Source organism: Anomaloglossus baeobatrachus, chromosome 5, assembly GCF_048569485.1.
Source record: "Anomaloglossus baeobatrachus isolate aAnoBae1 chromosome 5, aAnoBae1.hap1, whole genome shotgun sequence".
In the NCBI taxonomy this organism is placed as follows: Eukaryota; Metazoa; Chordata; class Amphibia; order Anura; family Aromobatidae; genus Anomaloglossus; species Anomaloglossus baeobatrachus.
Window position 1 is genome coordinate 500,839,579 of NC_134357.1, and position 27,390 is coordinate 500,866,968.

The 27,390-nt window shown below is 47.9% G+C and overlaps 1 protein-coding gene across 1 annotated transcript in view; it reads right to left on the bottom strand.

The window, feature by feature from the left end:
- Positions 1-27,390, bottom strand: part of LOC142312829 (uncharacterized) — a 177,211-nt gene that overhangs the window by 6,842 nt on the left and 142,979 nt on the right. Inside the window, 2 exon segments of the mRNA XM_075351815.1 lie at positions 2,386-2,483; positions 2,567-2,684. Coding sequence (XP_075207930.1) covers positions 2,386-2,483; positions 2,567-2,684 — 216 coding nt within the window.

A 27,390-nucleotide genomic window follows, 5' to 3' on the forward strand; every position in this document is an offset into this window, starting at 1 on the left:
CTGGGCTGTGTTACTTGGATACAGCCCATGGAGTGAACCCAATCGTGGTGAAGCTGCCATACAGTCTGCAGGAGAAATGGGCAACGTAAGTCTCAAGGTACAAAAGAGTGCATGACGTCACCTTTTCCCCATTTATTCACTTCTGCGGGATCATCGACGAGCAGGCCCAGATGAGGAACGACCCCAGCCTCGACTTCCTAGAGTTCAACACTTCAGCAGCTCCAACAACATCATCATCAAGGTATGAAGGTGCCATGCACAAACGCAGAGACATTAAGAACACTGTGAGTGTTAGGAAGACTGAGCTACCATCACCTGCAGCACCCACAGATAAACAGTACACCATCTCATCATGAGATAAGTCTTTCAATCGAGAATGTCCCATCCATAAAAAGCACACTTACTGAACAAGTGCAGAGGGTTTAGATCCAAAACCCTACAGGAGCGCAAGAAAGTCCTCACAGAGCTTAGGATCTGTTTCAAATGCTGCGCATCACTTGAGCACATGGCCAAGGACTGTAAATCCATCGTCAAGTGTGAGGAGTGTATTAGCGAAAAACACGTTTCAGCCATGCACCCAACCCAGCTAGCTAGAGACACACCGGCTGCAGTCTCCACCGCTTCCACTCCAAGTCGCGGCGGGAAGTCCAAGAATCAGACTGACACCACCACAGCCGTCTCCTGCTCATGCTCAGAAGTATGTGGAGAGAGCCAAATGGAGAAATGTTGTGCCCGAATATGCCTCATCAAGGTTTATCCCGAGGGACATCCAGAAAAGGCAATGAAGGTGTATGCCATCATAGATGACCAAAGCAACCGGTCCCTAGCAGGAACCAAATTCGTTGAAGCCTTCGGAATTAATGGACCATCAGAACCCTACACCTTGAACACCTGCTCGGGTCACAGAAACTAGCGGCAGAAGAGCCAGGGATTCATTGCTTCTCCTATCAATGGAAAGACTGAACTACCTCTACCAACGCTCGTTGAATGTGACCAAATACCCAGCCACAGGAATTAAATTCCTACCCCAGAAGCTGCATTTCATCAACCACACCTGAGACACCTCGCTAGTGTTATCCCACGTTTGGACAATAACGCAGAGATTCTACTCCTACTCGGCAGAGACAATCTAAGGGTACACAAGATGCGACAACAGTGTAATGGTCCTGACTATGCACCATACTCCCAGAGACGACTTGGGATGGGTAGTCATAGGAAATGTGTGCGTTGATCGATCAGAAATTGACTCCTTCAAGACTTACGTGCATGGAGATGGGCACACAACCTGCTTAAAGCCATGTCCTCATCACTATAGAGTGAAAAAGAAGTCTCCAGACACTACAGCTACCTGACATCGCTTCTTCTCAAGGAAGAAAGAAGTGGCTACATCCCAAACCGAACCACAAAGAAGGAGACCTAGTCCTCATGAAAGACCAGACCACAGTAAGGACTGACTGGCCTATGGGACTGATTACTAGGATACTGCGTAGCCAGGACGGCAATGTTCAGAAGGTTGAGCTAAAGGTCATCAGGAAAGGTGAGATGAAGACCTTTGTAAGGCCAATCCACGAACTTGTTCTGCTGTTGCCCATAGAGAGCGTCCCTACGGGATGAACGCTACCGGACCTGAACTTTGAGCCATCCTTGTTTTGGACTCAATTGAGTTTGTTTTTGCATTTAACGTGCTTTTCCTTTCAGGTTATATTATGGACTCAATAGTGAAATCCCCAAAGTGAATTTCAGATGGGGAGTGTGCTGTTCCTACTTGTTTTAGTTAAAACTGTTATTTAATGTTTTTTCATGCTTGTCTCTGCTGCCATCTACTGGTCAGATCTTTCGGCTCCTGTTTCTTTTGTCCAGCCCATGGGAGTTTCTGCTGCTCTTCTTACTTCACATCCTGGCATCTATGTTCAGTTACCAGCCAGAGATTGTGAGAATAACACCCCTTATTTGAGCTGCTGGAAGCAAAGTCTTCTGACCTTAGTGGCTCCAGAAACAAGCATCACAAGATAACCACAATGCCAGGTACATGGACCATTTTACTCCTGCATGTCCTTAACCTTTGGAGAAAATAAATCACCAATTGTTTCATCTCAGCATGTGCATGTTTAACTCTGGAGCGCTCTGGTCATGTCTGCCTCACCTATAGGAAAAACGAAGGTAAGATTCTCACGCCATCCCACAACTATGCACCTTCAATCACTTTTAAGTGGGGACAGAACAGTAGATCTCACAGAGCTTCAGATCTCTTGTATAAATCCACCCTGTCAGCTCCTAATTCTATCCAGGGCCTCTGTCTCTTAAATAATTGTTGTTCAGTGTATAGTACTTGAAGTTAAAAAAAATCATAAACAAGATGATTTCATAACACCTTCTCCCATCTACCTGATGATCCTCAGTAACATCTGGACTTTCTTGTTTACAGTCCTGTGGAAGAAGAGGATGGAGACAGCTCTCTGGTGTGGTCCTCTCACTGGATAGAACTGGAGGAAACACACACAGGGACTGAATTCATTCTTTACATACAGATAATTATAGGCCGTGTGTATTTAGTCCTGTCTATTACCTGGTGATGTGAGGGGCTGGGGATCCTCCATCATGATGTCCTTGTACAGATCTTTGTGTCCTTCTAAATACTTCCACTCCTCCATGGAGAAATAGATGGTGACATCCTGACACCTTATAGGAACCTGACACAAACAATGATACCGTCATCCCCCGATCCCTTCATAGCGTTACTGTATAATGTCCCAGCATTCCCAGCAGTGTCACCTCTCCAGTCAGCAGCTCAATCATCTTGTAGGCGAGTTCTAGGATCTTCTGGTCATTGATGTCCTCATGTATCAGGGGGTGAGGTGGAGGCCCCGTGATTGGGCTCAGGGGTCTTCCCCATCCCTCAGACACAGGGTCCTGACAGTGATCGCTAGGGGTCTTCTTCACTAATGTGTAATCCTGGTAATGGAGAGACACATTAATAAATCTTACGACAGACATTTCCAGAGTCCTCACCTCTCCAGTTCTGTCCATCTGTTATTCCCATAGATAAGAATGATGTAATGTGACGTCATCAGAATCTCTCACCTCTCCAGTAAGCCGGAAGAGGATCTCTAGGGTGAGGTGTAATATTCTCTCCACCATCTGGTCCCTGTCTCTATCCATCCCTGACGGGTCAATCAGAAAAAAATTCTTATATAGAAGATCTCCACCGAGAGAATCCAATACTGTAGGGACCTGAATGGTGAGAAGATGAGCTGATGTAACATCATAAAGATCCCATGTAAAAAATATCAAAAAATTATAGTCCACAAATATATTTATCACATATTATCTCCAATCAGACACCAAAATGAAAGATAGAAACCATCTAAAGAAAGGTAAAATATTTTAATCTACTTTAAATATTTTATACAAAAAAAAAAGTTATAAAGCGCAGGAAACATTTACAGAGATCAGAACGGCAGAATCGAGTGAGTAAATCACAGAGTGCTATATTATATCTTTCCAGACATCCACAGTACATGTACAGAGCTGCAAGCAAGAAGTTCCTGCATTGCACTGAATATTGGTTTCAGCATGAAAACGCAACTAAGGTTAATTGTACAGTATTACTCACAGCAAGTTGGGCTGCAGTGTGTACATCGCCCTGGCCAAAAACTGATGCTCTAGCAGGATACAGCTAAACCCCCACTAAGTGGAGACATCACAGGTGCAGGAGAAGCACATCACACACACACCTTCATGGAATGGAGGGGAGGTGACTGCTAGATGATAAAACTGCACACAAGTGGCTTGCATAGAGCGCTGTTCACATGCAGATGACACAGTCACAAACCCGCAGCCTATTAGGTAACGCCCTTCTATTAGATCAGGCGGGCTGCCAAGCCGTACCCCACTGTGTATCATGCACGGACAGACACTCTACAATGCAAGGCCCAACAGAAAGGGGCCTGGCTGTATCCTGTACAAACAAAAAAATATGAGGTTTTTGTTGGTATTTATGGCCATAAAACGTAAGCCTACACCCTCGTCAAGGGACCTCATGTCTGTAGGTCCCTACACTAAATATAAAAAATGCAACAATAAGAGGATAATGTCCTCCAAAAATCAAGTATTACTCACAGCAAGTTGGGCTGCAGTGTGTACATCGCCCTGGCCAAAAACTGATGCTCTAGCAGGATACAGCTAAACCCCCACTAAGTGGAGACATCACAGGTGCAGGAGAAGCACATCACACACACACCTTCATGGAATGGAGGGGAGGTGACTGCTAGATGATAAAACTGCACACAAGTGGCTTGCATAGAGCGCTGTTCACATGCAGATGACACAGTCACAAACCCGCAGCCTATTAGGTAACGCCCTTCTATTAGATCAGGCGGGCTGCCAAGCCCAACTTGCTGTGAGTAATACTTGATTTTTGGAGGACATTATCCTCTTATTGTTGCTTTTTTTATATTTAGTGTAGGGACCTACAGACATGAGGTCCCTTGACGAGGGTGTAGGCTTACGTTTTATGGCCATAAATACCAACAAAAACCTCATATTTTTTTGTTTGGACAGGATACAGCCAGGCCCCTTTCTGTTGGGCCTTGCACTGTAGAGTGTCTGTCCGTGCATGATACACAGTGGGGTACGGCTTGGCAGCCCGCCTGATCTAATAGAAGGGCGTTACCTAATAGGCTGCGGGTTTGTGACTGTGTCATCTGCATGTGAACAGCGCTCTATGCAAGCCACTTGTGTGCAGTTTTATCATCTAGCAGTCACCTCCCCTCCATTCCATGAAGGTGTGTGTGTGATGTGCTTCTCCTGCACCTGTGATGTCTCCACTTAGTGGGGGTTTAGCTGTATCCTGCTAGAGCATCAGTTTTTGGCCAGGGCGATGTACACACTGCAGCCCAACTTGCTGTGAGTAATACTTGATTTTTGGAGGACATTATCCTCTTATTGTTGCATTTTTTATATTTAATTGTACAGTGACAGAGTAAAAACGGCTGTTAACGCTGACATCACAGCATCTCCACCTATTGTACGGGGAAGTTTGTGAACCCCTAATCAGTAGACAATGTGATTAGCTGATCAGTTCTGACAATGAAATCACAGCCATTTTGCCCACACATGCAAAAGAAGGCCTCTATAACGACTTTTAGTTAACCCCTTCAGCCCCCGGGCACTTTCCGTTTTTGCTTTTTTGTTTTTTGCTCCTTTTCTTCCGAGAGCCGTAACTTTTTTATTATTCCGTCAATCTTGCCATATGAGGGCTTGTTTTTTGCGGGACGAGTTGTACTTTTAAATGAAACCATAGGTTTTACCATATAGTGTACTGGAAAACAGCAAAAAAATTCAAAGTGTGGAAAAACTGCAAAAAAAGTGTGATCGCACAATAGTTTTTGGGATGTTTTATTCACCGTGTTCACTTTATGGTAAAACTGATGTATCTATGTGATGCCTCAGGTCGGTGCGAGTTTGTAGACACCAAACATGTATAGGTTTACTTGTATCTAAGGGGTTAAAAACAATTCACAAACTTGTCCAATAAACGTGGTGTACTTTTTGCGCCATTTTCCGAAACACATACCGTTCTCATTTTTCGGGATCTATGGCTCAGTGACTGTTTATTTTTTGCATCTCGAGCTAACATTTTTAATGGTACAATTTTTGCGCAGATACTACGTTTTGATCGCCTGTTATTGCATTTTGCGTAAAACATGCGGCGACCAAAAAACGTAATTTTGGCGTTTGGAATTTTTTTGCCACTACGCCATTTACCAATCAGATTAATTGATTTTATATTTTGATAGATCGGGCATTTCTGAACGCGGCGATACCAAATATGTGTATATTTATTTATTTTTTAACCCGGTAATTTTCAATGGGGTGAAAGGGGGGTGATTTGAACTTTTAGTTTTTGTTTTTTTTTTTATTTTTTAAAACTTTTTTTTAACTTTTTTTTTTATTTTACTAGTCCCCCTAGGGGGCTATAGCGATCAGCAATCCGATCGCTGATCGCTATCTGCTGATCACAGCTATACAGCTGTAAACAGCAGAAATAGTCACTTTCTTTTTCCCTCTGCTACCGGCCGAGGAAAAACGAAAGTGAAACTTCGTAGCTGCAGGCGTCATCACATGACCCTGTGCTACGATGGCAACCACCGATAGTCACGTGATCACGCACGTGACTTCCGGTGGGGGCGGCGGTAAGTAAAAAACATGGCCGCGCGCATTTAGATCTTGCTGCCAGACTTTAGCAGCAAGATTTAAGTTGTTAATGGCCACGGGTGAAAGCGATTCCACCCACGGCTAGCAGACACACGTCAGCTGTTGAAAACAGCTGATATGTGTGCCGACCGCCGCCGTCTGCCCGCGGCAGGGGGTGGGGCTTAACGGGACACGATCCATGACGGATACGGATAGATCCGTCCAAGGTCGTGAAGGGGTTAAAAAAGCTGTCAATGACAAACTGAGTGCTAATAGGGCCTACCAAGGCTGCATCCACAGAGTAGCTTCCAGCTGGAGAAGCAAACCTACAGCAAGAGTTACCAAACTAGCCAGGACAATAACAAGAACAGCAAACTAGGGACAGAATGATCAGACAAAGCGATAGTAAGAAGAATGGCTAACATTAGGTACAAAGAGAATAGTCAAAAACAAAGGCAGACAGGCGAGGGTCAATATCAGCAGGGTCATAATAAGGATAGAAGTAGGAATAGCACCAGTGATGTCAAAGATAAACTAAGCACAATGTAAGGGCTGCTTCTCACTTGCGAGTTTCTCGCAGTAGAGCAATGCGAGAAAAACTAGCATTGGAATCGGACACATGTTAGTGAATGATTCAGCTCTCATCTGCAATTTTTTTCTCAGTCCAAATCGGACTGAGAAAAAAATCGCAGCATGCTGCTTTTTTGCGAGTTTCTCGCACCATTTGTCCCAATGATTTCCTATGGCAGGGGATTAAAAGTAGCATCACACACGCGCACCAGCGTTCACATTTGCGAGTGTGGCAGTAACTTCGCTCATTAGATGAATGTGACAGCACATTCCCATAGGTTAATTAAATGACACATGTGTAATAGCTTTTATCTAATTAAGATGTTGCATGAAACTAGCATCGCAAACGCGACACACACGCGAGCAAAAAGCATCGCACTTGCGTTGCACTCGCACCTAACGTGAACTAAAATCAGCCGAGTATTTTTCAGCCCAGTCGGACCGATTTTACTCGCATAGATGTGTTTCCAGCCTAAGGCAATTCCTATCACCACGCTGGAAGTTTATAGTTTTATAGTTTTTGGTTTTTTTTCAAAAACAAAGCTAATTTTAATCAGTAGATCTTGGAATAATAATTTCCACAATTGGATGTTTAAGAAAAAAAAATGTTCCTGTGCTGAGATAATCTTATATACAGTATGTGTCCCTGCTATTTGCTGTGTAATGGCCGTGTCTGACCAAACAAGGACATGGTCTGATCATACCACATCTCCTGGGCCGGGGAAGAAGTAAAAAAATGCATGCAAACATTACAGCATGGAATTGAAAATATTTTTTTTAAAAAAACAGGGAGAGAAATGTTTTACATCATAAAAAGAATCAGCTATGATCCTGTGAGTAATGTGTGTATACTCTCTTTTGGCTCCTCCCCTGCCCAGGAGCTGTGGTATGATAAGATGTTCCTGTACGGTTAGACACGGCCATTACACAGTACATAGAAGGGGCACATTTATAAAATTATCTCAGAACAGGAACACATTTTTTTAAACACATCCCATTGTGGAAATTATTGTTATTCCGAGATCTGTTGATTAAACTTAAACTTTGTTAGTGGGAAAACCCCTTTAAGTAAAGGCCCCGTCACACTAAGCAACATCGCTGCTAACGAACAACTTTTGTGACGTTGCTAGCGATGTTGCTGTGTGTGACATCCAGCAACAACCTGGCCCCTGCTGTGAGGTCGTTGGTTGTTGCTGAATGTCCTGGGCCATTTTTTAGTTGTTGCTGTCCCGCTGTGAAGCACAGATCGCTGTGTGTGACAGCGAGACAGCAACAACTAAATGTGCAGGCAGCAGGAGCCGGCTTCTGCGGAGGCTGGTAACCAATGTAAACATCGGGTAACCAAGAAGCCCTGTCCTTGGTTACCCGATATTTACCTTTGTTACCAGCCTCCGCCGCTCTCACTGTCAGTGCCGGCTCCTGCTCTGTGCACATGTAGCTGCAGGACACATCGGGTTAATTAACCCGATGTGTGCTGTAGCTAAGAGAGCAGGGAGCCAGCGCTAAGCGGTGTGGCGCTGCTCCCTGCTCTGTGCACATTTAGCTGCAGCACACATCGGGTAATTAACCCGATGTGTGCTGTAACTAGGAGAGCAGGGAGCCAGCGCTAAGCGGTGTGCGCTGCTCCCTGCTCTGTGCACATGTAGCTGCAGCACACATCGGGTAATTAACCCGATGTGTGCTGTAACTAGGAGAGCAGGGAGCCAGCGCTAAGCGGTGTGCGCTGCTCCCTGCTCTGTGCACATGTAGCTGCAGCACACATCAGGTAATTAACCCGATGTGTGCTGTAACTAGGAGAGCAGGGAGCCAGCGCTCAGTGTGCGCTGCTCCCTGCTCGTGTAGCTCCGTGCGCTGGTAACCAAGGTAAATATCGGGTTGGTTACCCGATATTTACCTTAGTTACCAAGCGCAGCATCTTCCACGCGGCGCTGGGGGCTGGTCACTGGTTGCTGGTGAGCTCACCAGCAACTCGTGTAGCCACGCTCCAGCGATCCCTGCCAGGTCAGGTTGCTGGTGGGATCGCTGGAGCGTCGCAGTGTGACATCTCACCAGCAACCTCCTAGCAACTTACCAGCGATCCCTATCGTTGTTGGGATCGCTGGTAAGTTGCTTAGTGTGACTGGACCTTAAGACGCAGCACTGCCCCATTGGCCACAGCAGGGTGTCGATTACTCCTGCTGAGTTACTGAAGATCAGATACACTAATTATGCTTGATTGGGCAGGTGGATAAAACAAGACTGAGCAAAAGATATCCATACCTTCTCTCCAGCTACCCGATGATCCTGAGGAACACTGGGATTTTCTTGTTTACAGTCCTGTGGGAGAACAGGACGGGGACATCTCTCTGGTGTTGTCCTCTCACTGGATAGAACTGGAGGAGACACATACAGAGACTGAATTCATTCTTTACATACAGATAATTATAGGCCGTGTGTATTTAGTTCTATTACCTGGTGATGTGAGGGGCTGGGGAACCTCCATCATGACGTCCTTGTACAGATCTTTGTGTCCTTTTAAATACTCCCACTCCTCCATAGAGAAATAGACTGTGACGTCCTGACACCTTATAGAAACCTGACACATACAATGATACCGTCATCCCCCGATCCCTTCATAGCGTTACTGTATAATGTCCCAGCATTCCCAGCAGTGTCACCTCTCCAGTCAGCAGCTCAATCATCTTGTAGGTGAGTTCTAGGATCTTCTGGTCATTGATGTCCTCATGTATCAGGGGGTGAGGTGGAGGCCCCGTGATTGGGCTCAGGGGTCTTCCCCATCCCTCAGGCACAGGGTCCTGACAGCGCTCACTAGAGGTCTTCTTCACTGCTGTGTAATCCTGGTTATGGAGAGACACATTAATAAATCTCACTACAGACATTTCCAGAGTCCTCACCTCTCCAGTTCTGTCCATCTGTTATTCCCATAGATAAGAATGATGTAATGTGACGTCATCAGAATCTCTCACCTCTCCAGTAAGACGGAAGAGGATCTCTAGGGTGAGGTGTAATATCCTCTCCGCCATCTTGTCCCTGTCCCTATCCATCCTTGATGGGTCAGGAAAATTCTCTTATATAGAAGATCTGAGAGGATCCGATATTGTAGGGACCTGAATGGGGAGAAGATGACGATGTAACATCAGAAAGATCCCATGTAAGAAATCTCCGGAGCTGTTACCGGCTTCACATGATCACTACATCCAGTCCTGGCCCTGGTATAACACACAATCCAACTATAGTCACACACAGATTTATCACAGAATATCTCCAATTCAGCACCAAAGACACAGAAGAAATCTAAAAGAAAAATCTAATTATGTGTCTATAGTTCTAAAGGGGAATGATTCTCTTTGTGTCGAGTTCCATATCAACAGAAGGAGATTAATAGGCCGTGCAATGATCCTCTGGGAATTTAAACATGCAAATAGCCTTGTCACAAAGAAAGAGGCCTGGAACTCACCAGAAACTCCATCCGTGAAAGCAGCAATTCCAATCAAATAAATAGTCTCATTTCTGAAATGGTTAATGCTGTCTGCACCCAGTGATGGAGAATCACACTGGAGGATGTATGGCTGAGCCTAGAATGTATTGGCTCTTTCCAGGTTACATTTGGCTGTTCTGTGCTTACAGGACCTGTGATGATGTCACATGGAGGGGAGGAGTCAGGGTCACATGATCAGCTCCTCAGTGTGTGCAGGACTCTGCTGTGCTGGTTGTCATAGTGCTGGATGAGGTGAAGTTTATGTGTGGAGTCAGAAGGGATGTACAGGGTAGATGTAGCAGAGCCATGTGTGTATGAGGTGTACGGAGAGGAGACGTGTGTCTGTACTATGTGTACGGAAAGGAGACGTGTGTATGGAGAGGAGCCGTTTGTGTACGGAAAGGAGACGTGTGTATGGAGAGGAGACGTGTGTGTACTATGTGTACAGAGAGGAGACGTGTGTGTACGGAAAGGAGACGTGTGTACGGAGAGGAGCCGTGTGTGTACGAGGTGTACGGAGAGGAGCCGTGTGTGTACGAGGTGTACGAAGAGGAGCCGTGTGTGTACGAGGTGTACGGAGAGGAGCCGTGTGTGTACGAGGTGTACGGAGAGGAGCCGTGTGTGTACGATGTGTACGGAGAGGAGCCGTGTGTGTACGAGGTGTACGGAGAGGAGCCGTGTGTGTACGAGGTGTACGGAGAGGAGCCGTGTGTGTACGATGTGTGTGTACGAGGTGTACGGAGAGGAGCCGTGTGTGTACGAGGTGTACGGAGAGGAGCCGTGTGTGTACGAGGTGTACGGAGAGGAGCCGTGTGTGTACGAGGTGTACGGAGAGGAGCCGTGTGTGTACGAGGTGTACGGAGAGGAGACGTGTGTGTACGAGGTGTACGGAGCGGAGCCGTGTGTGTACGAGGTGTACGGAGCGGAGCCGTGTGTGTACGAGGTGTACGGAGCGGAGCCGTGTGTGTACGAGGTGTACGGAGCAGAGCCGTGTGTGTACGAGGTGTACGGAGCGGAGCCGTGTGTGTACGAGGTGTACGGAGCGGAGCCGTGTGTGTACGAGGTGTACGGAGCGGAGCCGTGTGTGTACGAGGTGTACGGAGCGGAGCCGTGTGTGTACGAGGTGTACGGAGCGGAGCCGTGTGTGTACGAGGTGTACGGAGCAGAGCCGTGTGTGTACGAGGTGTACGGAGAGGAGCCGTGTGTGTACGAGGTGTACGGAGAGGAGCCGTGTGTGTACGAGGTGTACGGAGCGGAGCCGTGTGTGTACGAGGTGTACGGAGCGGAGCCGTGTGTGTACGAGGTGTACGGAGAGGAGCCGTGTGTGTACGAGGTGTACGGAGAGGAGCCGTGTGTGTACGAGGTGTACGGAGTGGAGCCGTGTGTGTACGGAGAGGAGCCGTGTGTGTACGAGGTGTACGGAGAGGAGCCGTGTGTGTACGAGGTGTACGGAGAGGAGCCGTGTGTGTACGAGGTGTACGGAGAGGAGCCGTGTGTGTACGAGGTGTACGGAGAGGAGCCGTGTGTGTACGAGGTGTACGGAGAGGAGCCGTGTGTGTACGAGGTGTACGGAGAGGAGACGTGTGTGTACGAGGTGTACGGAGCGGAGCCGTGTGTGTACGAGGTGTACGGAGAGGAGCCGTGTGTGTACGAGGTGTACGGAGAGGAGCCGTGTGTGTACGAGGTGTACGGAGTGGAGCCGTGTGTGTACGGAGAGGAGCCGTGTGTGTACGAGGTGTACGGAGAGGAGCCGTGTGTGTACGAGGTGTACGGAGAGGAGCCGTGTGTGTACGAGGTGTACGGAGAGGAGCCGTGTGTGTACGAGGTGTACGGAGAGGAGCCGTGTGTGTACGAGGTGTACGGAGAGGAGCCGTGTGTGTACGAGGTGTACGGAGAGGAGACGTGTGTGTACGAGGTGTACGGAGCGGAGCCGTGTGTGTACGAGGTGTACGGAGCGGAGCCGTGTGTGTACGAGGTGTACGGAGCGGAGCCGTGTGTGTACGAGGTGTACGGAGCAGAGCCGTGTGTGTACGAGGTGTACGGAGCGGAGCCGTGTGTGTACGAGGTGTACGGAGAGGAGCCGTGTGTGTACGAGGTGTACGGAGCGGAGCCGTGTGTGTACGAGGTGTACGGAGCGGAGCCGTGTGTGTACGAGGTGTACGGAGCGGAGCCGTGTGTGTACGAGGTGTACGGAGCAGAGCCGTGTGTGTACGAGGTGTACGGAGAGGAGCCGTGTGTGTACGAGGTGTACGGAGAGGAGCCGTGTGTGTACGAGGTGTACGGAGCGGAGCCGTGTGTGTACGAGGTGTACGGAGCGGAGCCGTGTGTGTACGAGGTGTACGGAGAGGAGCCGTGTGTGTACGAGGTGTACGGAGAGGAGCCGTGTGTGTACGAGGTGTACGGAGTGGAGCCGTGTGTGTACGGAGAGGAGCCGTGTGTGTACGAGGTGTACGGAGAGGAGCCGTGTGTGTACGAGGTGTACGGAGAGGAGCCGTGTGTGTACGAGGTGTACAGAGAGGAGCCGTGTGTGTACGAGGTGTACGGAGTGGAGCCGTGTGTGTACGGAGAGGAGCCGTGTGTGTACGAGGTGTACGGAGAGGAGCCGTGTGTGTACGAGGTGTACGGAGAGGAGCCGTGTGTGTACGAGGTGTACGGAGAGGAGCCGTGTGTGTACGAGGTGTACGGAGAGGAGCCGTGTGTGTACGAGGTGTACGGAGAGGAGCCGTGTGTGTACGAGGTGTACGGAGAGGAGCCGTGTGTGTACGAGGTGTACGGAGAGGAGCCGTGTGTGTACGAGGTGTACGGAGAGGAGCCGTGTGTGTACGAGGTGTACGGAGAGGAGCCGTGTGTGTACGAGGTGTACGGAGAGGAGCCGTGTGTGTACGAGGTGTACGGAGTGGAGCCGTGTGTGTACGGAGAGGAGCCGTGTGTGTACGAGGTGTACGGAGAGGAGCCGTGTGTGTACGAGGTGTACGGAGCGGAGCCGTGTGTGTACGAGGTGTACGGAGTGGAGCCGTGTGTGTACGAGGTGTACGGAGAGGAGCCGTGTGTGTACGAGGTGTACGGAGCGGAGCCGTGTGTGTACGAGGTGTACGGAGTGGAGCCGTGTGTGTACGAGGTGTACGGAGAGGAGCCGTGTGTGTACGATGTGTGTGTACGAGGTGTACGGAGAGAAGCCGTGTGTGTACGAGGTGTACGGAGTGGAGCCATGTGTGTACGAGGTGTACGGAGAGGAGCCGTGTGTGTACGAGGTGTACGGAGCGGAGCCGTGTGTGTACGAGGTGTACGGAGAGGAGCCGTGTGTGTACGAGGTGTACGGAGCGGAGTCGTGTGTGTACGAGGTGTACGGAGAGGAGCCGTGTGTGTACGATGTGTGTGTACGAGGTGTACGGAGTGGAGCCATGTGTGTACGAGGTGTACGGAGAGGAGCTGTGTGTGTACGATGTGTGTGTACGATGTGTGTGTACGAGGTGTACGGAGAGGAGCCGTGTGTGTACGAGGTGTACGGAGAGGAGCCGTGTGTGTACGAGGTGTACGGAGAGGAGCTGTGTGTGTACGAAGTGTACGGAGAGGAGCCGTGTGTGTACGAGGTGTACGGAGAGGAGCTGTGTGTGTACGATGTGTGTGTACGAGGTGTACGGAGAGGAGCCGTGTGTGTACGAGGTGTACGGAGAGGAGCCGTGTGTGTACATTGTGTATAGAGATGAACCGTCTGTATATGAGCGGTATGTGCTCTTATGTCTGCAGTCAATTTTCTTTTTTGCAGATTTGTTTTTTTCTTCACTTTCTTCCAAGAGCCATAACTTTTTTATATTTCGGCGGTTTTTGTTTTTTTCAGGATGAGTTGTAGTTTTTAATTACGCATTTCATTTTACCATTTACGGTACTGGAAAAATATTCCAAATGTGTTGAAATTTCCGAAAAAATGCAATTCCGTAATTTTTTTTGTCTTTTTATTTTTATGGCGTACATTCTGTGGTAACAGTTACCCTATATCATGACTTTCAAGTGCAATTATGGCGATACCAAAAAAAAAAAAATTTTTGTGCAAAATAAAATTTTAATCTCTATTTAGAAACCCATACAATTTTTGTTTCTTCATGAATTGAGCTGGGTTAGCGGATATTTGCGCAATGAGCTGATGGATTTACTGATAACGTTTTAGCTACATACCATGTTTTCATCTGTTTTTATTTTGTTTCTTTTAAGGAGGAGTGACCAAAAAAACCCAAATTTCTGGAGATTTGATTTCTTTTCTCACTTTGGCGTTTAATGATCGGATTAAGTTATTTTTTTTTTTTTTTTTATAAATTTCTCCTGACATGTACGCAAACCTCATCATCAACTACAAAAAACATTTGACTGCTGTGTTTGCCAACAAGGGTTTTACCACCAAGTATTAAGTCTTGTTTGCCAGAGGGATAAGGGAACGAGTTGATTAGGAGCATCTAAAGCCCCCGTTACACATAGCGATGTTGTTAGCGACATCGCTGAAACTTCACAGGTTTTGTGACGCAACAGCGACCTTGGTAGCGATCTTGCTACATGTGACACATATCAGCGACCGGACCCCGATGCGATATCACCGATCATACCTGAACGTCCTGGTTCATTTTTTATTTCAAATCTGTTTTATTGATGAAACTGTTGTCAACATACAAACATATCATTTGTGCAATTACAATACATAAACATCATTTTCTCAATGCCGGGATAACATCCAGAAATTGTTACATTACTAAATTTCTTGGAATTCTTCAAATTATCTTTGTGATATTACCATACAACCACTTATAAATTATAGGTCAGAATTCCCACTTCTTTTTACTTCCCGTATCCTAATATACTCATTCTCCTTGTGTGTCTATTGTCTTATGAATTATTGATAAATCTTTTCATATAAAAAATGAAACTAGAAAAATGCAGATTAATGTTCAGAAATGAAAGAAAGAAGAGGAAAGATACAAGCATAAAGAAGAGGAAATTAGAGAGAAGGGTGGAGAGGGGGGAAAGCAAGAAAAGCAAAGAAAAAAGGGGGGGGAGGAATGAGACTCCCCACCGTTTCTCAGTTCAAAAAGCTCGCCAAACTCTCCACAAACTCTGGGGACTCCATGAACATAATCCATGGTCTCCAAACTGTAGTAAATTTTTCTGTGTTCCCATTTAGTTCTGCTGTCAGCTCCTCCATTCTCTGGAGGTTTGTCATTTCCTCCAACCAATCCAGCACCGTAGGGCATCTAGTCTGTTTCCAAAATCGTGGGATAATCATACGGGCAGCCGCCAGGCAAAATCGCAACATGTCCCTTTTTTGTGTTTTAATAGCTCCTGGGAGCATAGAAAGAAGAGCAACCTGGGGGGATTTTTCTACTTCACCTCCGCTCATCTTTTTGTACAGGTAGAACACTGAGTCCCAAAAGGGTTGCAGCTTAGTACAGCTCCACCATATGTGTAGCATTGTACCTGTGTCTGTGCCACACCTCCAGCACACATCAGACACAGAGGGAAATATAGCATGTAATTTAGTCGGGTAATGGTACCACCTTGTGAGAATTTTATAACTTTTCTCTTGAGCGGCGCACGCCAAGGAAAGCTTGTGGGTCCACAGGTACGCTCTGCTCCAATCGTCCTCTGGAATATCCTCTCCCAGTTCCTCTCCCCACCTACAGACAAAGTGAGGTTTATCCACCCTATTTCTCTGGTTCAGCATTTTATAAATGAGTGAGATGCCATGTCCAGGTGATGAGCCCTGTAAAAATATTTTCTCAAAAGGAGTAGGGGGTGTCCTCATCCTTCTCTCCCTGTCCTGGTACGAGAGGAAAGATTTCAACTGCATATATTCCATCCAGGAAATCTCTTTCCCTGTGGCCTGCATGGAAATATAAGTTGGTAGGGTGTGTCCCTGGAGCACGTGACAAAAACGAGTATCATCCGCCCGAGTAAATCCCCCGAATCTATGGGAGTGGAGTCCTGGGGGGAACTTCTTATTACCGAATACGGGGGTAAGTGGGCCCTGCTCCTGAGAGAGAGATCCCTTTTTTATCTCTCCATCCCACATCCCCATCGCTGTCCGCGTGAACTCCATTCCTTTCGCTATCTGGATCCTACTTTCTTTCTCTAACCATGGAAGTAAATGTAAGGGAGTTCCCAGCACATCCTGTTCAATCACCACCCATTGTTTCGAATTACCATGAAAATGCCAGTCCAGTAATCTCGTTAGGATAGCTGCCTTGTAATATAATTGAAAATTTGGGAGCCCCGCCCCCCCGTCACTTTTGTGTCTGGTCAGAGTTTTAATTCCTGTTCGGGGTCTCCTGTTCCCCCAGACAAACCCAGACAAGGCTGTCCGGATCTTGGAGAAGTAACTTAGCGGTAGCTGTATGGGTATTGTCTGAAACAGGAACAGGAACCTCGGTAACACATCCATTTTTATCGCGTTTATACGCCCAAACCACGTCAATCTCTTTTTGTCATATTTCTTTAAGTCCCTGATTGTCCTTTCTAATAAGGGGAAAAAATTGTGATGTACAATTTTTGCTGGATCCCTAGGTACCATAACTCCCAGATATTTTAAAACTGACGGTTGCCACTTAAAAGGGAAGTTTTGTGATACTCTCGCAAGGTCTTCTGCCGATAAAGTCACGTTCATGGCCTCTGATTTGGAAAAATTTACTTTGAAGTTGCTTAAGTTGCCAAACTCTTCGAACTCCTTGAGCAAGGACGGGAAGGATATGTGTGGTTGGGAAATGAACATGAGAAGGTCATCCGCGAATAGAGCCAGCTTACGGTTCTCCCCACCCGCCTCTATCCCGTGGATGCTTGTGTTGTTTCTCAGGGCGACCGCAAGGTGCTCCATGACTATGACGTATAAGAGGGGCGACAGTGGACATCCCTGTCTCGTTCCATTGTGGACCAGAAAGGATGATGATAGAAACCCATTTGTCCTCACTTTTGCTGAGGGTCTCGAATACAGGGACGCAATTCTGCCCAAAAATTTCTGACCCAAACCCACCTGTCTCAAGGCTGCCATCATAAAGCTCCAACTGACCCGGTCGAAGGCCTTCTCCGCGTCCACTGAAAGTAAACACATGGGGAGAGACTGAGCCCTCGACCGAGCCATCAGGAGGAACAATTTGTTGGTGTTGTCCCGTGCCTCCCGGCCTTTTACAAATCCCACCTGGTCCGTATGTATTATCCCAGGCAGGGACAGGGCAAGTCTGTTGGCAAGTGCTTTAGAGAAAAATTTCAAATCTAAATTAATCAGTGAGATGGGTCTGTAATTTGTAACCAGCAAGTGGTCCTTTCCCGGTTTGGGGATAACACATATGTGTGCTTCAAGAGACTGCGCTACCCACTGGGAGTTTTCAGATATGGAGTTAAATACTTTGGTCATGAACGGGGATAACTGAGTCTGAAAAATTTTATAGAACTTGGGGGTAAACCCGTCCGGACCTGGGCTTTTGCCTGAGGGAGAATCCCTGATAATAGATGCCACTTCTGTCTCTGTAAAGTCTGCTTCTAGGTTTTCAACCTCAGTATTGGGTATAGTCGGCAGGGCTGTTTTAAGTATGTAATCATTTATTTTAGTCTCCAAAGCTTCTTGTGGCATATCCCCAAATTTGCCCCTTATGTTGTAAAGGTCACTATAATATTTTTGAAACTGGTCCGCTATGTGGATTGGGTTCTGAGTCAAAAGGCCGTCCGATTTTTTGATCGTAGGGATGTGACTGGGGTCCCCCCTCGGATGTAATAACCTAGCTAGTGGTCTGCCACATTTGTCCGCATATTCATACATAAATCTTTTTAGTCTATTCCTGTGGCGCTCGTATTGTCGGTCCAGAATGGATTTAAGTTCCTCTCTGTTTTTAACTAGCTCTGTCAGTGTCACCGGGGATAATGTCTGCTTATGGATCTTCTCTAGGTCTGAAATATTCTGAAGTAGAGACAGAATAGTTTGGGCTCTCTCCCTCTTAATCCTAGCCTCATGTTTGATCAGAATCCCTCTCAACACACACTTTAGTGTCTCCCATTGAACAGGTAGGGTAGTAGTGTCTCCTGAGTGTATCTCCAAGAATTCATCTATTGTGTTCTGCAGGTCTTTCAAGCATCCCTGGTCCCTCAGCAGACTATCATTCAACCGCCAAGACCATGGCCTCCCAGGCCCATCCGGCATAGTGAGGCTCAAAAATATGGGGGCATGATCTGACCAAGAGATACTGCCTATAGAGGCCTGTATCTGCCATGTCAGGGCCTTCTGACTTACAAGGAATAGGTCTATGCGGCTGTACGAAGAGTGAGCCGGGGAAAAATATGTGTAGTCACGGTCTACTGGGTGTAGTGTTCTCCATGCATCCACTAATCTGAGTTCCTGTATACAACGTTTAACCTTCGTTAGTTTCCTTATTGAGAGAAAGTTATGTCCCGATGTTGTGTCTACCTTAGGGTCCAAAGTGAAGTTTAAATCACCGCCTACGATCACGGTCCCTTCTGCGAATTCATCCAGTGATGACAGGAGAGAGGAGCAGGTCGTCGCCGGATCTCTATTCGGTAGATACCAATTGACAATGGTAAAGATGGATGAGTTAACATTAATTTTCAGGAATATAAATCTTCCCTCCGTGTCCACCCGTGTATCTAGAACTGTGTGCACTAGGGACTTATGGATGCCTATGGACACTCCCTTGGATTTTGACTCTGGGTTGGAACTGTGGACCCAGTTAGTGTAATATCTGTCTCTAAAGATGGGGAGGTGGCCCGTTTTAAAATGTGTTTCTTGGATCAATAGTATATGGACTCTTTTTTTGTGCATGTCAAAAAATATCTGGGAGCGTTTTTGCGGGACATTAAGTCCCCTCACATTTAGTGAACCCCAATTAATCTGCGTCATTCCAATGCGGAGGAACGGTGGGGACTCTAGGGATAGGTTCGGGGATTAGGGAGAGAGAGATGTGCAGGCAAGTAGGATAGGAAGAGCAGGGAAAGAGAAGAGGAAATAAAAGAGAAGAGGTAAGAAGGTCGAGAATACAAAAGAAACTACCAACAAAGCAGTAGAAACCAAAAGGCAAGGAGGTCAGAGTGCCTCCCACCTGCAAGGTCACAACAAGACCCTAACGTCGGGTCTAAAAAGACTAAAAGTAACTGTATAGGTATGAGAATACCAAACTGTCTAACCTAGGGATGGTGAGACTACGCCACTCCTTTATGGCGTGTTATCCCAATCAGGGAGGGAACTTTCTACAAAGGAGCCCCCTGCCCCGGACTAACAATAAGCAATTATTCAACTTAGTTTGTCAGCCAGAGCCCTATATAATGTGAGGACACAAGGTCTAGAGAGAATAATGTGCTATACACAGTACGGGGGTGCCCCCCGCCCCCTCTTCCAGGAAGGCGGGAGGGAACCCCCCCCCCCCTCATAATCAGAAAGACTTAATCCCCCTGGCAAAAAAATTATAGCAAAACTGGGAGGTACATTCTATTGAGAAACAACCCAATGAATTTTTGTTTATAAACCAATAACTCCTTAAACATCAGACTGGTCTTCCTCTTCGAGGGCCACGCATCCGATCACCATCTGGGGCAGCACCCCATACCCCCATTGGAAACACCGGCCATTCCTCTATAGGCACCAACGGAATGTCCAGGGCTGCAGCAAACGATGGCATATCAGTCGGGTTCCTAAGAACATGCATTCTTCCCGCGTGTCGGACCTGCAGGCGGAAGGGAAATCCCCAGCTGTATTTATACTCATACGAACGGAGCATGTCCAGGAGAGGTTTCAGTGCTCTCCTTCTTTGTAAAGTGAAACGGGATAAGTCCTGCAGAATCTGGACTTGGCTCCCCTCGTATGATGGTGAAACTCCACTGCGCAACTTAAACAGGATGGCCTCTTTAAGGACATAACGGTGGACCCTACAAATCACATCTCGAGGTCTGTCATTCTGTGTAGGTCTAGGGCCAAGCGCTCTATGCACTCTGTCTAGCTCCAGGGGTTGGCTTGATGGTTCACCCAGGATCTCATTAAACATCACTTGGAGGGCTCTCTGGAGATCCTTAGGTTCAACAGACTCTGGTAAACCCCGGACCCTTAAATTGTTTCTCCGGCCCCTGTTTTCAGCATCGTCCATTGCTTCCACCATATATTGTATTTGGCGGGAGTGTTGATCCAAAATGGCCCCTTGTGCCTGAGTGGTGTCTTCTATATTCTGTATTTTAGCTGCCTGTATTTGGTTCTGAGTGTCCACTCTTTCCACCTCCCCCCTCAGGGCCGACAGCTCTGTGCGGTATGCCTGTTCCAGCCTTGCTATATATGTCTCCATATCTTCTCTGGTGGGCATAGAAGAGATGTGTGCTCGGATTTCATTAAGTTCTGTCAGCACTCCTGGTTCATGTGATCTTATTGTACTTGTGGCAGGCTCTAACTCTGCTTGCTTTTCCATATCATACACACTTTGACTCAGGCTGTGTCTCACTGAAGATAGGAGATTTCCACTAGCAGGGCCCTGTTCCCCATTTGCAGCATTAACAGCCTCTGCTTGAGATTTATTATTGTCCTCCTTCTGTGACAGGGGTAAGGGCACCTCTCCCCCCTCCTGAGGCCTCCCCACTGCAGGTCTGCAATCAGCAATGGTGGGGGTTGTACCCATGCTCCCTGCTCCAGGGATCTCCTGTACCTGAGACCTTGTATACTGGCTGTCTGGGGTTATCAGCTGCCTCTCCTCCGCTGCCCGGGTGGTTTCCTCTCTCTGTCTCTGCTGCTGCTGGGGCTTCCCCTGCCTCTCCATCTTGGGAGATGTCTGCAGTGCTGTCCTCTGCTTCGGCCCGGTAAGGAAGCCTCTAATTCCCTTCTCCTCTGTCCGTGACGCTCCTCTGCTGGGCCCCTGGGAGCTCTCCCTTCTCCTGCGCTGCATATCCTTTTCTTCCAGGCTCTTGGGCTGGTTTAATTGTCAGTAATGTAGTCCGGTGGCAGGAGCTGAGACAAACACGTCCTCACTCCTCCATAGCCAGGACACGCCCCCCTGGTTCATTTTTTGATCGTTGGTGTCCCGCTGGGCAGCATGCATCGCTGTGTTTTTGCTTTGTCTTTTCAACCCCTCGTCAGAATAGCTGCTGTGTGACACGGTCCCAACGACCACCGAGGATCGCCGTATTGTTGCTGCATCGTTACTTAGATCTGCCTGTTTGACAGCTCACTGGCGCCCATGTAGCGACGTACCAGCGATCCTGACTAGGTTATATAGTTGTCGTGATCGCTGGAACGTCTCTATGTGTAACGGGACCCTAAGTGGTTTCTAGGAGCCAGAACTCTTAATGGTTGGTAGGGGCTGTATGGCATGCACAGGCCCTGGGATACAGCAGCATTGAGAGGGGATGGAGCAGCCACCGCTGGGCAACCGGGAAGGCAAGAGTGCCAGCGTCCCCTCGGGGAAAGGGGGGCCAGAACAGTGTGGGGACACCAGAATGGGCATTACAGTTTCTTCAGATAAATACAAGCTGACTGCTTGCAGCCAAGGTCTGCACAAGAATATAACAATCACACGCAAACAGCAACTACTGGCCTGTTCGTGCTTAGGCACATTTTTTTTTTTTTTTACAGTCTCGAATATCCCTTTTAACCCCTTCAGCCCCAAGCCTATTTTGACCCTAAAGACCAGGCCATTTTTTGCAATTCTGACCAGTGTCACTTTATGAGGTTATAACTCTGGAACGCTTCAGCGGATCTCGGTGATTCTGAGATTGTTTTTTCGTGACATATTGGGCTTCATGTTAGTGGTAAATTTAGGCCGATATTTTTTGCATTTCTTTGTGAAAAAAACGGAAATTTCGCGAAAATTTTGTAATTTTCAAACTTTGAATTTTTATGCTCTAAAACCAACGAGATATATGACACAAAATAATTAATAAATAACATTTCCCACATGTCTACTTTACCTCAGAACAATTTTGGGGAAAAAAAAAAAAATTTAAAGGAAGTTATAGGGGTTCAAAGTTTATGAGCAATTTCTCATTTTTACAACAAAATTTACAAGGCCACTTTTTTTTAGGGACCACATCACATTTGAAGCGATTTTGAAAGGTCTACATGACACAGAACACCCAAAAGTGACACCATTCCAAAAACGGCACCCCTCAGGCTACTCAAAACCACATTCAAGAAGGTTATTAACCCTTCAGGTGCTTCACAGTAACTAAAGCAATGTGGAAGGAAAAAATGAACATTTTACTTTTTGCAACAAAAATGTTAATTTAGCCTCAAATATTGCATATTCACAAGGGTAGCAGGATTAAATGAACCCCCAAAATTTGTTGGGCAATTTCTACTGAACACGCAGATACCTCATATGTGGCGAAAAACCACTGTTTGGGCGCACGGCAGGACTCGGAAGGGAAGGAGCGCCATTTGACTTTTTTGAACAGAAAATTAGCTGGAATCGTTAGCCGCACCATGTTGCGTTTGGAGAGCCCCTGAGCTGCCGAAACAGTGGAGCTCCCCCACATGTGACCCCATTTTGGAAACTAGACCCCTCATGGAATTTATCTAGATGTTTATTGAGCACTTTGAGCCTCTGGGGGCTTCACAAAAGTTGAGCTGTGAAAATAAAAAATTTTTTTTTTACCACAAAATTGTTACTTCAACCAGGTAGCTTTTTTTTCACAAGGGTATCAGGAAAAATTGCACCATAAAATGTATTGTGCAATTTCTCCTGAGTACACAGACACCTCATATGTGGTGGAAATAAAATGTTTGGGCGCACAGCAGGGCTCGGAAGGCAAGGAGCGTCATTTGACGTTTCAAACGCAAAATTGTCTGGGATAATTAGCGTATTCCATGTTGCGTTTGGAGACCCCCTGAGGTGCCGAAACAGTGGAGCTCTCCCACATGTGACCCCATTTTGGAAACTAGACCCCTCATGGCATAGAAAAAAAAAAAACAGCGGCAGATGGGGGGGGGGGCGGCAGATGGGGCGGCAGCAGATGGGGGGCAGCGGCATATAAAGGGAGCATCTGTGATTGTGAGACGGCGGCTGAAATAGGGTGGGGGCGGATGGGACAGGGCGCAGTGGATGCAGGAGCGGCAGAGGATGGGGGGAGGGGGGATGGGGGGGATGGGTGGGAAGGGGAGATTGGGGATAGTTACCCTACAGGATGGATCTAGGCAGCTGGATCACAGGAGATGAAGGAGGCAGAAGATCGGGGAGGGTGAGAGGTGGGGGAGGGAGCGCAGCGCAGATCACGGAGGAGACAGGTAAGCAGAGCACATATCACGGGGGTGAGAGGTGAGGGAGAGCGGACAGCAGATCACGGGGGTGAGAGGTGAGGGAGAGCGGACAGCAGATCACGGGGGTGACAGGTGAGGGAGCACAGATCACGGGGTGACAGGTGAGGGAGCACAGATCACGGGGTGACAGGTGAGGGAGCACAGATCACGGGGTGACAGGTGAGGGAGCACAGATCACAGGGTGACAGGTGAGGGAGCACAGATCACGGGGTGACAGGTGAGGGAGCACAGATCACGGGGTGACAGGTGAGGGAGCACAGATCACGGGGTGACAGGTGAGGGAGCACAGATCACGGGGTGACAGGGGAGGGAGCGCACATCACGGCGGTGACAGGGGAGGGAGCGCACATCACGGCGGTGAGGGGACGAGCAGCCGATCACGAGGGAAAGGGGCCGGGCAGCAGATCGGGGGGACCGGTGGCACTGTGGCAGATGGAGGGCGGCGGCGGATCGGGAGGTGTGGAGGTGAGTGTGCGGGCAGCAGATACGAGGGGTGGGGGTGCGGGTGGCAGATCGCGGCGGAGGGCAGCAGCGGTGGCGGATCGGGAGGTGTGGGGGTGAGTGTGCGGGCAGCAGATACGAGGGGTGGGGGTGCGGGTGGCAGATCGCGGCGGAGGGCAGCAGCGGCGGCGGATCGGGAGCTGTGGGGGTGAGTGTGCGCGCAGCAGATACGAGGGGTGGGGGTGCGGGTGGCAGATTACGGCGGAGGGCAGCAGCGGCGGCGGATCGGGAGGTGTGGGGGTGAGGGTGCGGGCAGCAGATACCAGGGGTGGGGGTGCGGGTGGCAGATCGCGGCGGAGGGCAGCAGCGGCGGCGGATCGGGAGGTGTGGGGGTGAGTGTGCGGGCAGCAGATACGAGGGGTGGGGGTGCGAGTGGCAGATCGCGGCGGAGGGCAGCAGCGGCGGCGGATCGGGAGGTGTGGGGGTGAGGGTGCGGGCAGCAGATACGAGGGGTGGGGGTGCGGGTGGCAGATCGCGGCGGCGGATCGGGAGGCCGGTTTCATACAGTGCAATGGCAGCGCGGCAACTTCCGGGTCCCATGCTCCGGTCCCATAACAGCATGGGACCGGAGCTTGTCGCCCTGCCATTGCACTGTGTACACTCACTGTGCTAGCGTGCTGCAGGGACGATGACGGGGGCGGTCACCGGCAACAGGTCCACTGTGATTGGAGAAATCGGTCACAAGGCCGATCTCTCCAATCAGAGCTACTAAAGCTGGGGGAGGGTGATCCAGTGAGGTCACCCAGCTCCAGCTATAGCTGCACTGGCCAGGGCTGGATTTCAATGTTTCAGTCACTTTAAGTGGCTGGAACATTACAGTGGCTGTGATTGGCTGACGAACGTCGCTCAACCAATCACAGCCTCCGTAGGTCCGGGGAGGAGGCACCACCCCTCCTGAGGTCAGGTACAGGTCCCCTCCTCCCCGAATCTGCGGTTTATCCTAACTTTTCGCAGTCACCGGAGGCTCCGGTGCCGCGATTACGCCATGACGGAAAGATCCGTCCTTGGTCGTTAAGGCCCAGGGCACCATGACGGATCTTTCCGTCCATGGTCGTGAAGGGGTTAAGCATAAGGATCCAATATGCCTCCCTGTTCTCTTCCTTGAGTACGTCTGTTAACCCTTTAAAGGGCACAAAAAAAAAATGAGCAGGATCGCCTTTGTGAATTTGGTTAAAATGTTTAGAAACATTTGAGGGATTGGATGCATATGAATTGCTGTAATCTCTAAAATTGTTCCCTCATTCTTTGAGTTTTCTTGTAGTACATTCTCTCGTAGACATCTTCCAAAAGATTTGCAGCAGTAATTTCAGCAAAAGGTGGTCCTACAAAGTATTGACTCTGGAGGGCAGAATAGAAATACATGTCACAAATTTCAGATTTATATTTTTTTAAATAATTTAGAAAACCCATGTATAATTTCCTTTACACATACATTCACAAGTTCATGGAGTATACAAGTGCATCTCAATAAATTAGAACATCATTAAAAGGTTAATTTCAGTAATTCAATACAAAAAGGGAGACACATATTATATAGGGTCATTACAGAGTGATCTATTTCAAGTGTTATTTCTGTTAATGATTATGGCTCACAGCCAATGAAAACCCAAAAGTCATTACCACAGAAAATTAGAACAATTACCACAAAACACCTGCAAAGGCTTCCTAAGCATTTAAAATAGTTCCTTAGTCTGGTTCAGTAGACTACACAATCATGGGGAAGACTTCTGACTTGACAGATGTCCAGAAGGCAGTCATTGACACGCTCCATAAGGAGGGTAAGCCACAAAAGGTCATTGCTAAAGAAGCTGGCTGTTCACAAAGTGCTGTATCCAAGCAAATTAATGGAAAGTTGAGTTGAAGGAAAAAGTATGGTAGAAAAAAGGTGCACAAGCAACCAGGATAACTGCAGCCTTGAAAGGATTGTTAAGAAAAGGCAATTCAAAAATTTGGGGGAGATTCACAATCAGTGGACTGCTGCTGGAGTCAGTGCTTCAAGAGCCACCACACACAGACGTATCCAGGACATGGGCTACAACTGTCGTATTCCTTGTGTCAAGCCACTCATGACCAATAGACAACGCCAGAAGCGTCTTACCTGAGTCAAGGAGAAAAAGAACTGGACTGTTGCTCAGTGATCCAAGGTGTTGTTTTCAGATGAAAGTAGATTTTGCATTTCATTTGGAAATCAAGGTCCCAGAGTCTAGAGGAAGAGTGGAGAGGCCACAATCCAAGCTGCTTGAAGGTCTAGTGTGAAGTTTCCACAATCAGTGATAGTTTGGGGAGCCATGTCATCTGCTGGTGTAGGTTCACTGGGTTTTATCAAGACCAAAGTCAGGGCGGCTGTCTACCAGGGAATTCTAGTGAAGGTGACTGTGGAAAGAGAAGGCACAAAATAGGGTCTTACCCGGTATAACAAGTGGGGGCAAGTGTAGATTAAAACACTCACCTGAAGTGAAGTCCAGAGCACTTTTGGTGGTGTGTAGAGTTGGGAACACACTACAGTGCACTACGAATTTAAAGTTACTGTTGACTAAGTGTTGATTGCTTTGCTGTGTTCTTCTAGTTTTTTGTTTCTTCTGCTAACATCTTCTTTCTTTTAAGAGTCACTGAGAGACTCAGAGTGCTGTGCAACACCTCCACAAGCGCCCAGGAAAAGGCAGTAAATAGATTCCACAGGGACCCTTATGATTATCATTTCCTGGAATGTAAAAGGCCTGAGGTCCCCGAATAAAAGATCTAAGGTATTGAGACACCTCAAACGATTCTCCCCAGATATCATCCTTCTTCAGGAAACTCATTTGGGAGAAGAGGATTTTTTCAGACTTAAAAGATTCTGGGTTGGGACTGTAGTGGGTTCGGCAGCACAGGGGAGACATGCAGGGGTAGTGATCTTATTCCACCGGAATTTTGCTTTTCAGCTATTGTCCCAGGAGTGTGACGACCAGGGGAGATGGGTCCGGGTCACTATAGATCATGGGGGAGAAACCTACTCTATACAAAACATCTATGGTCCTAATAGTTCAAATAAATCCTTCTTTGAAGATATAGAAAGGAAGATTATTCTTGACAATTCACCTCTGATAATCACCGGTGGTGACTTTAACACAGTACATAAAATAGATGAGGACAGAAGGAGCCAGAGCAGGGCCCCTCATAGAGAAGAAAATGCACTCCCTTCTCTTCTTAACCAGACTGGGTTGAGGGATGTCTGGCGCTGGCTACATCCTGACACTAGAGAATTTACTCATTTTTCCCATGTCCACCAATCCTGGTCAAGAATCGATTATCTTTTGACCTCTGAGAGTTTATTGAATAGACTGAAATCGGTTGAAATATATGATTTGGTCATATCAGACCATGCCCCAGTGGG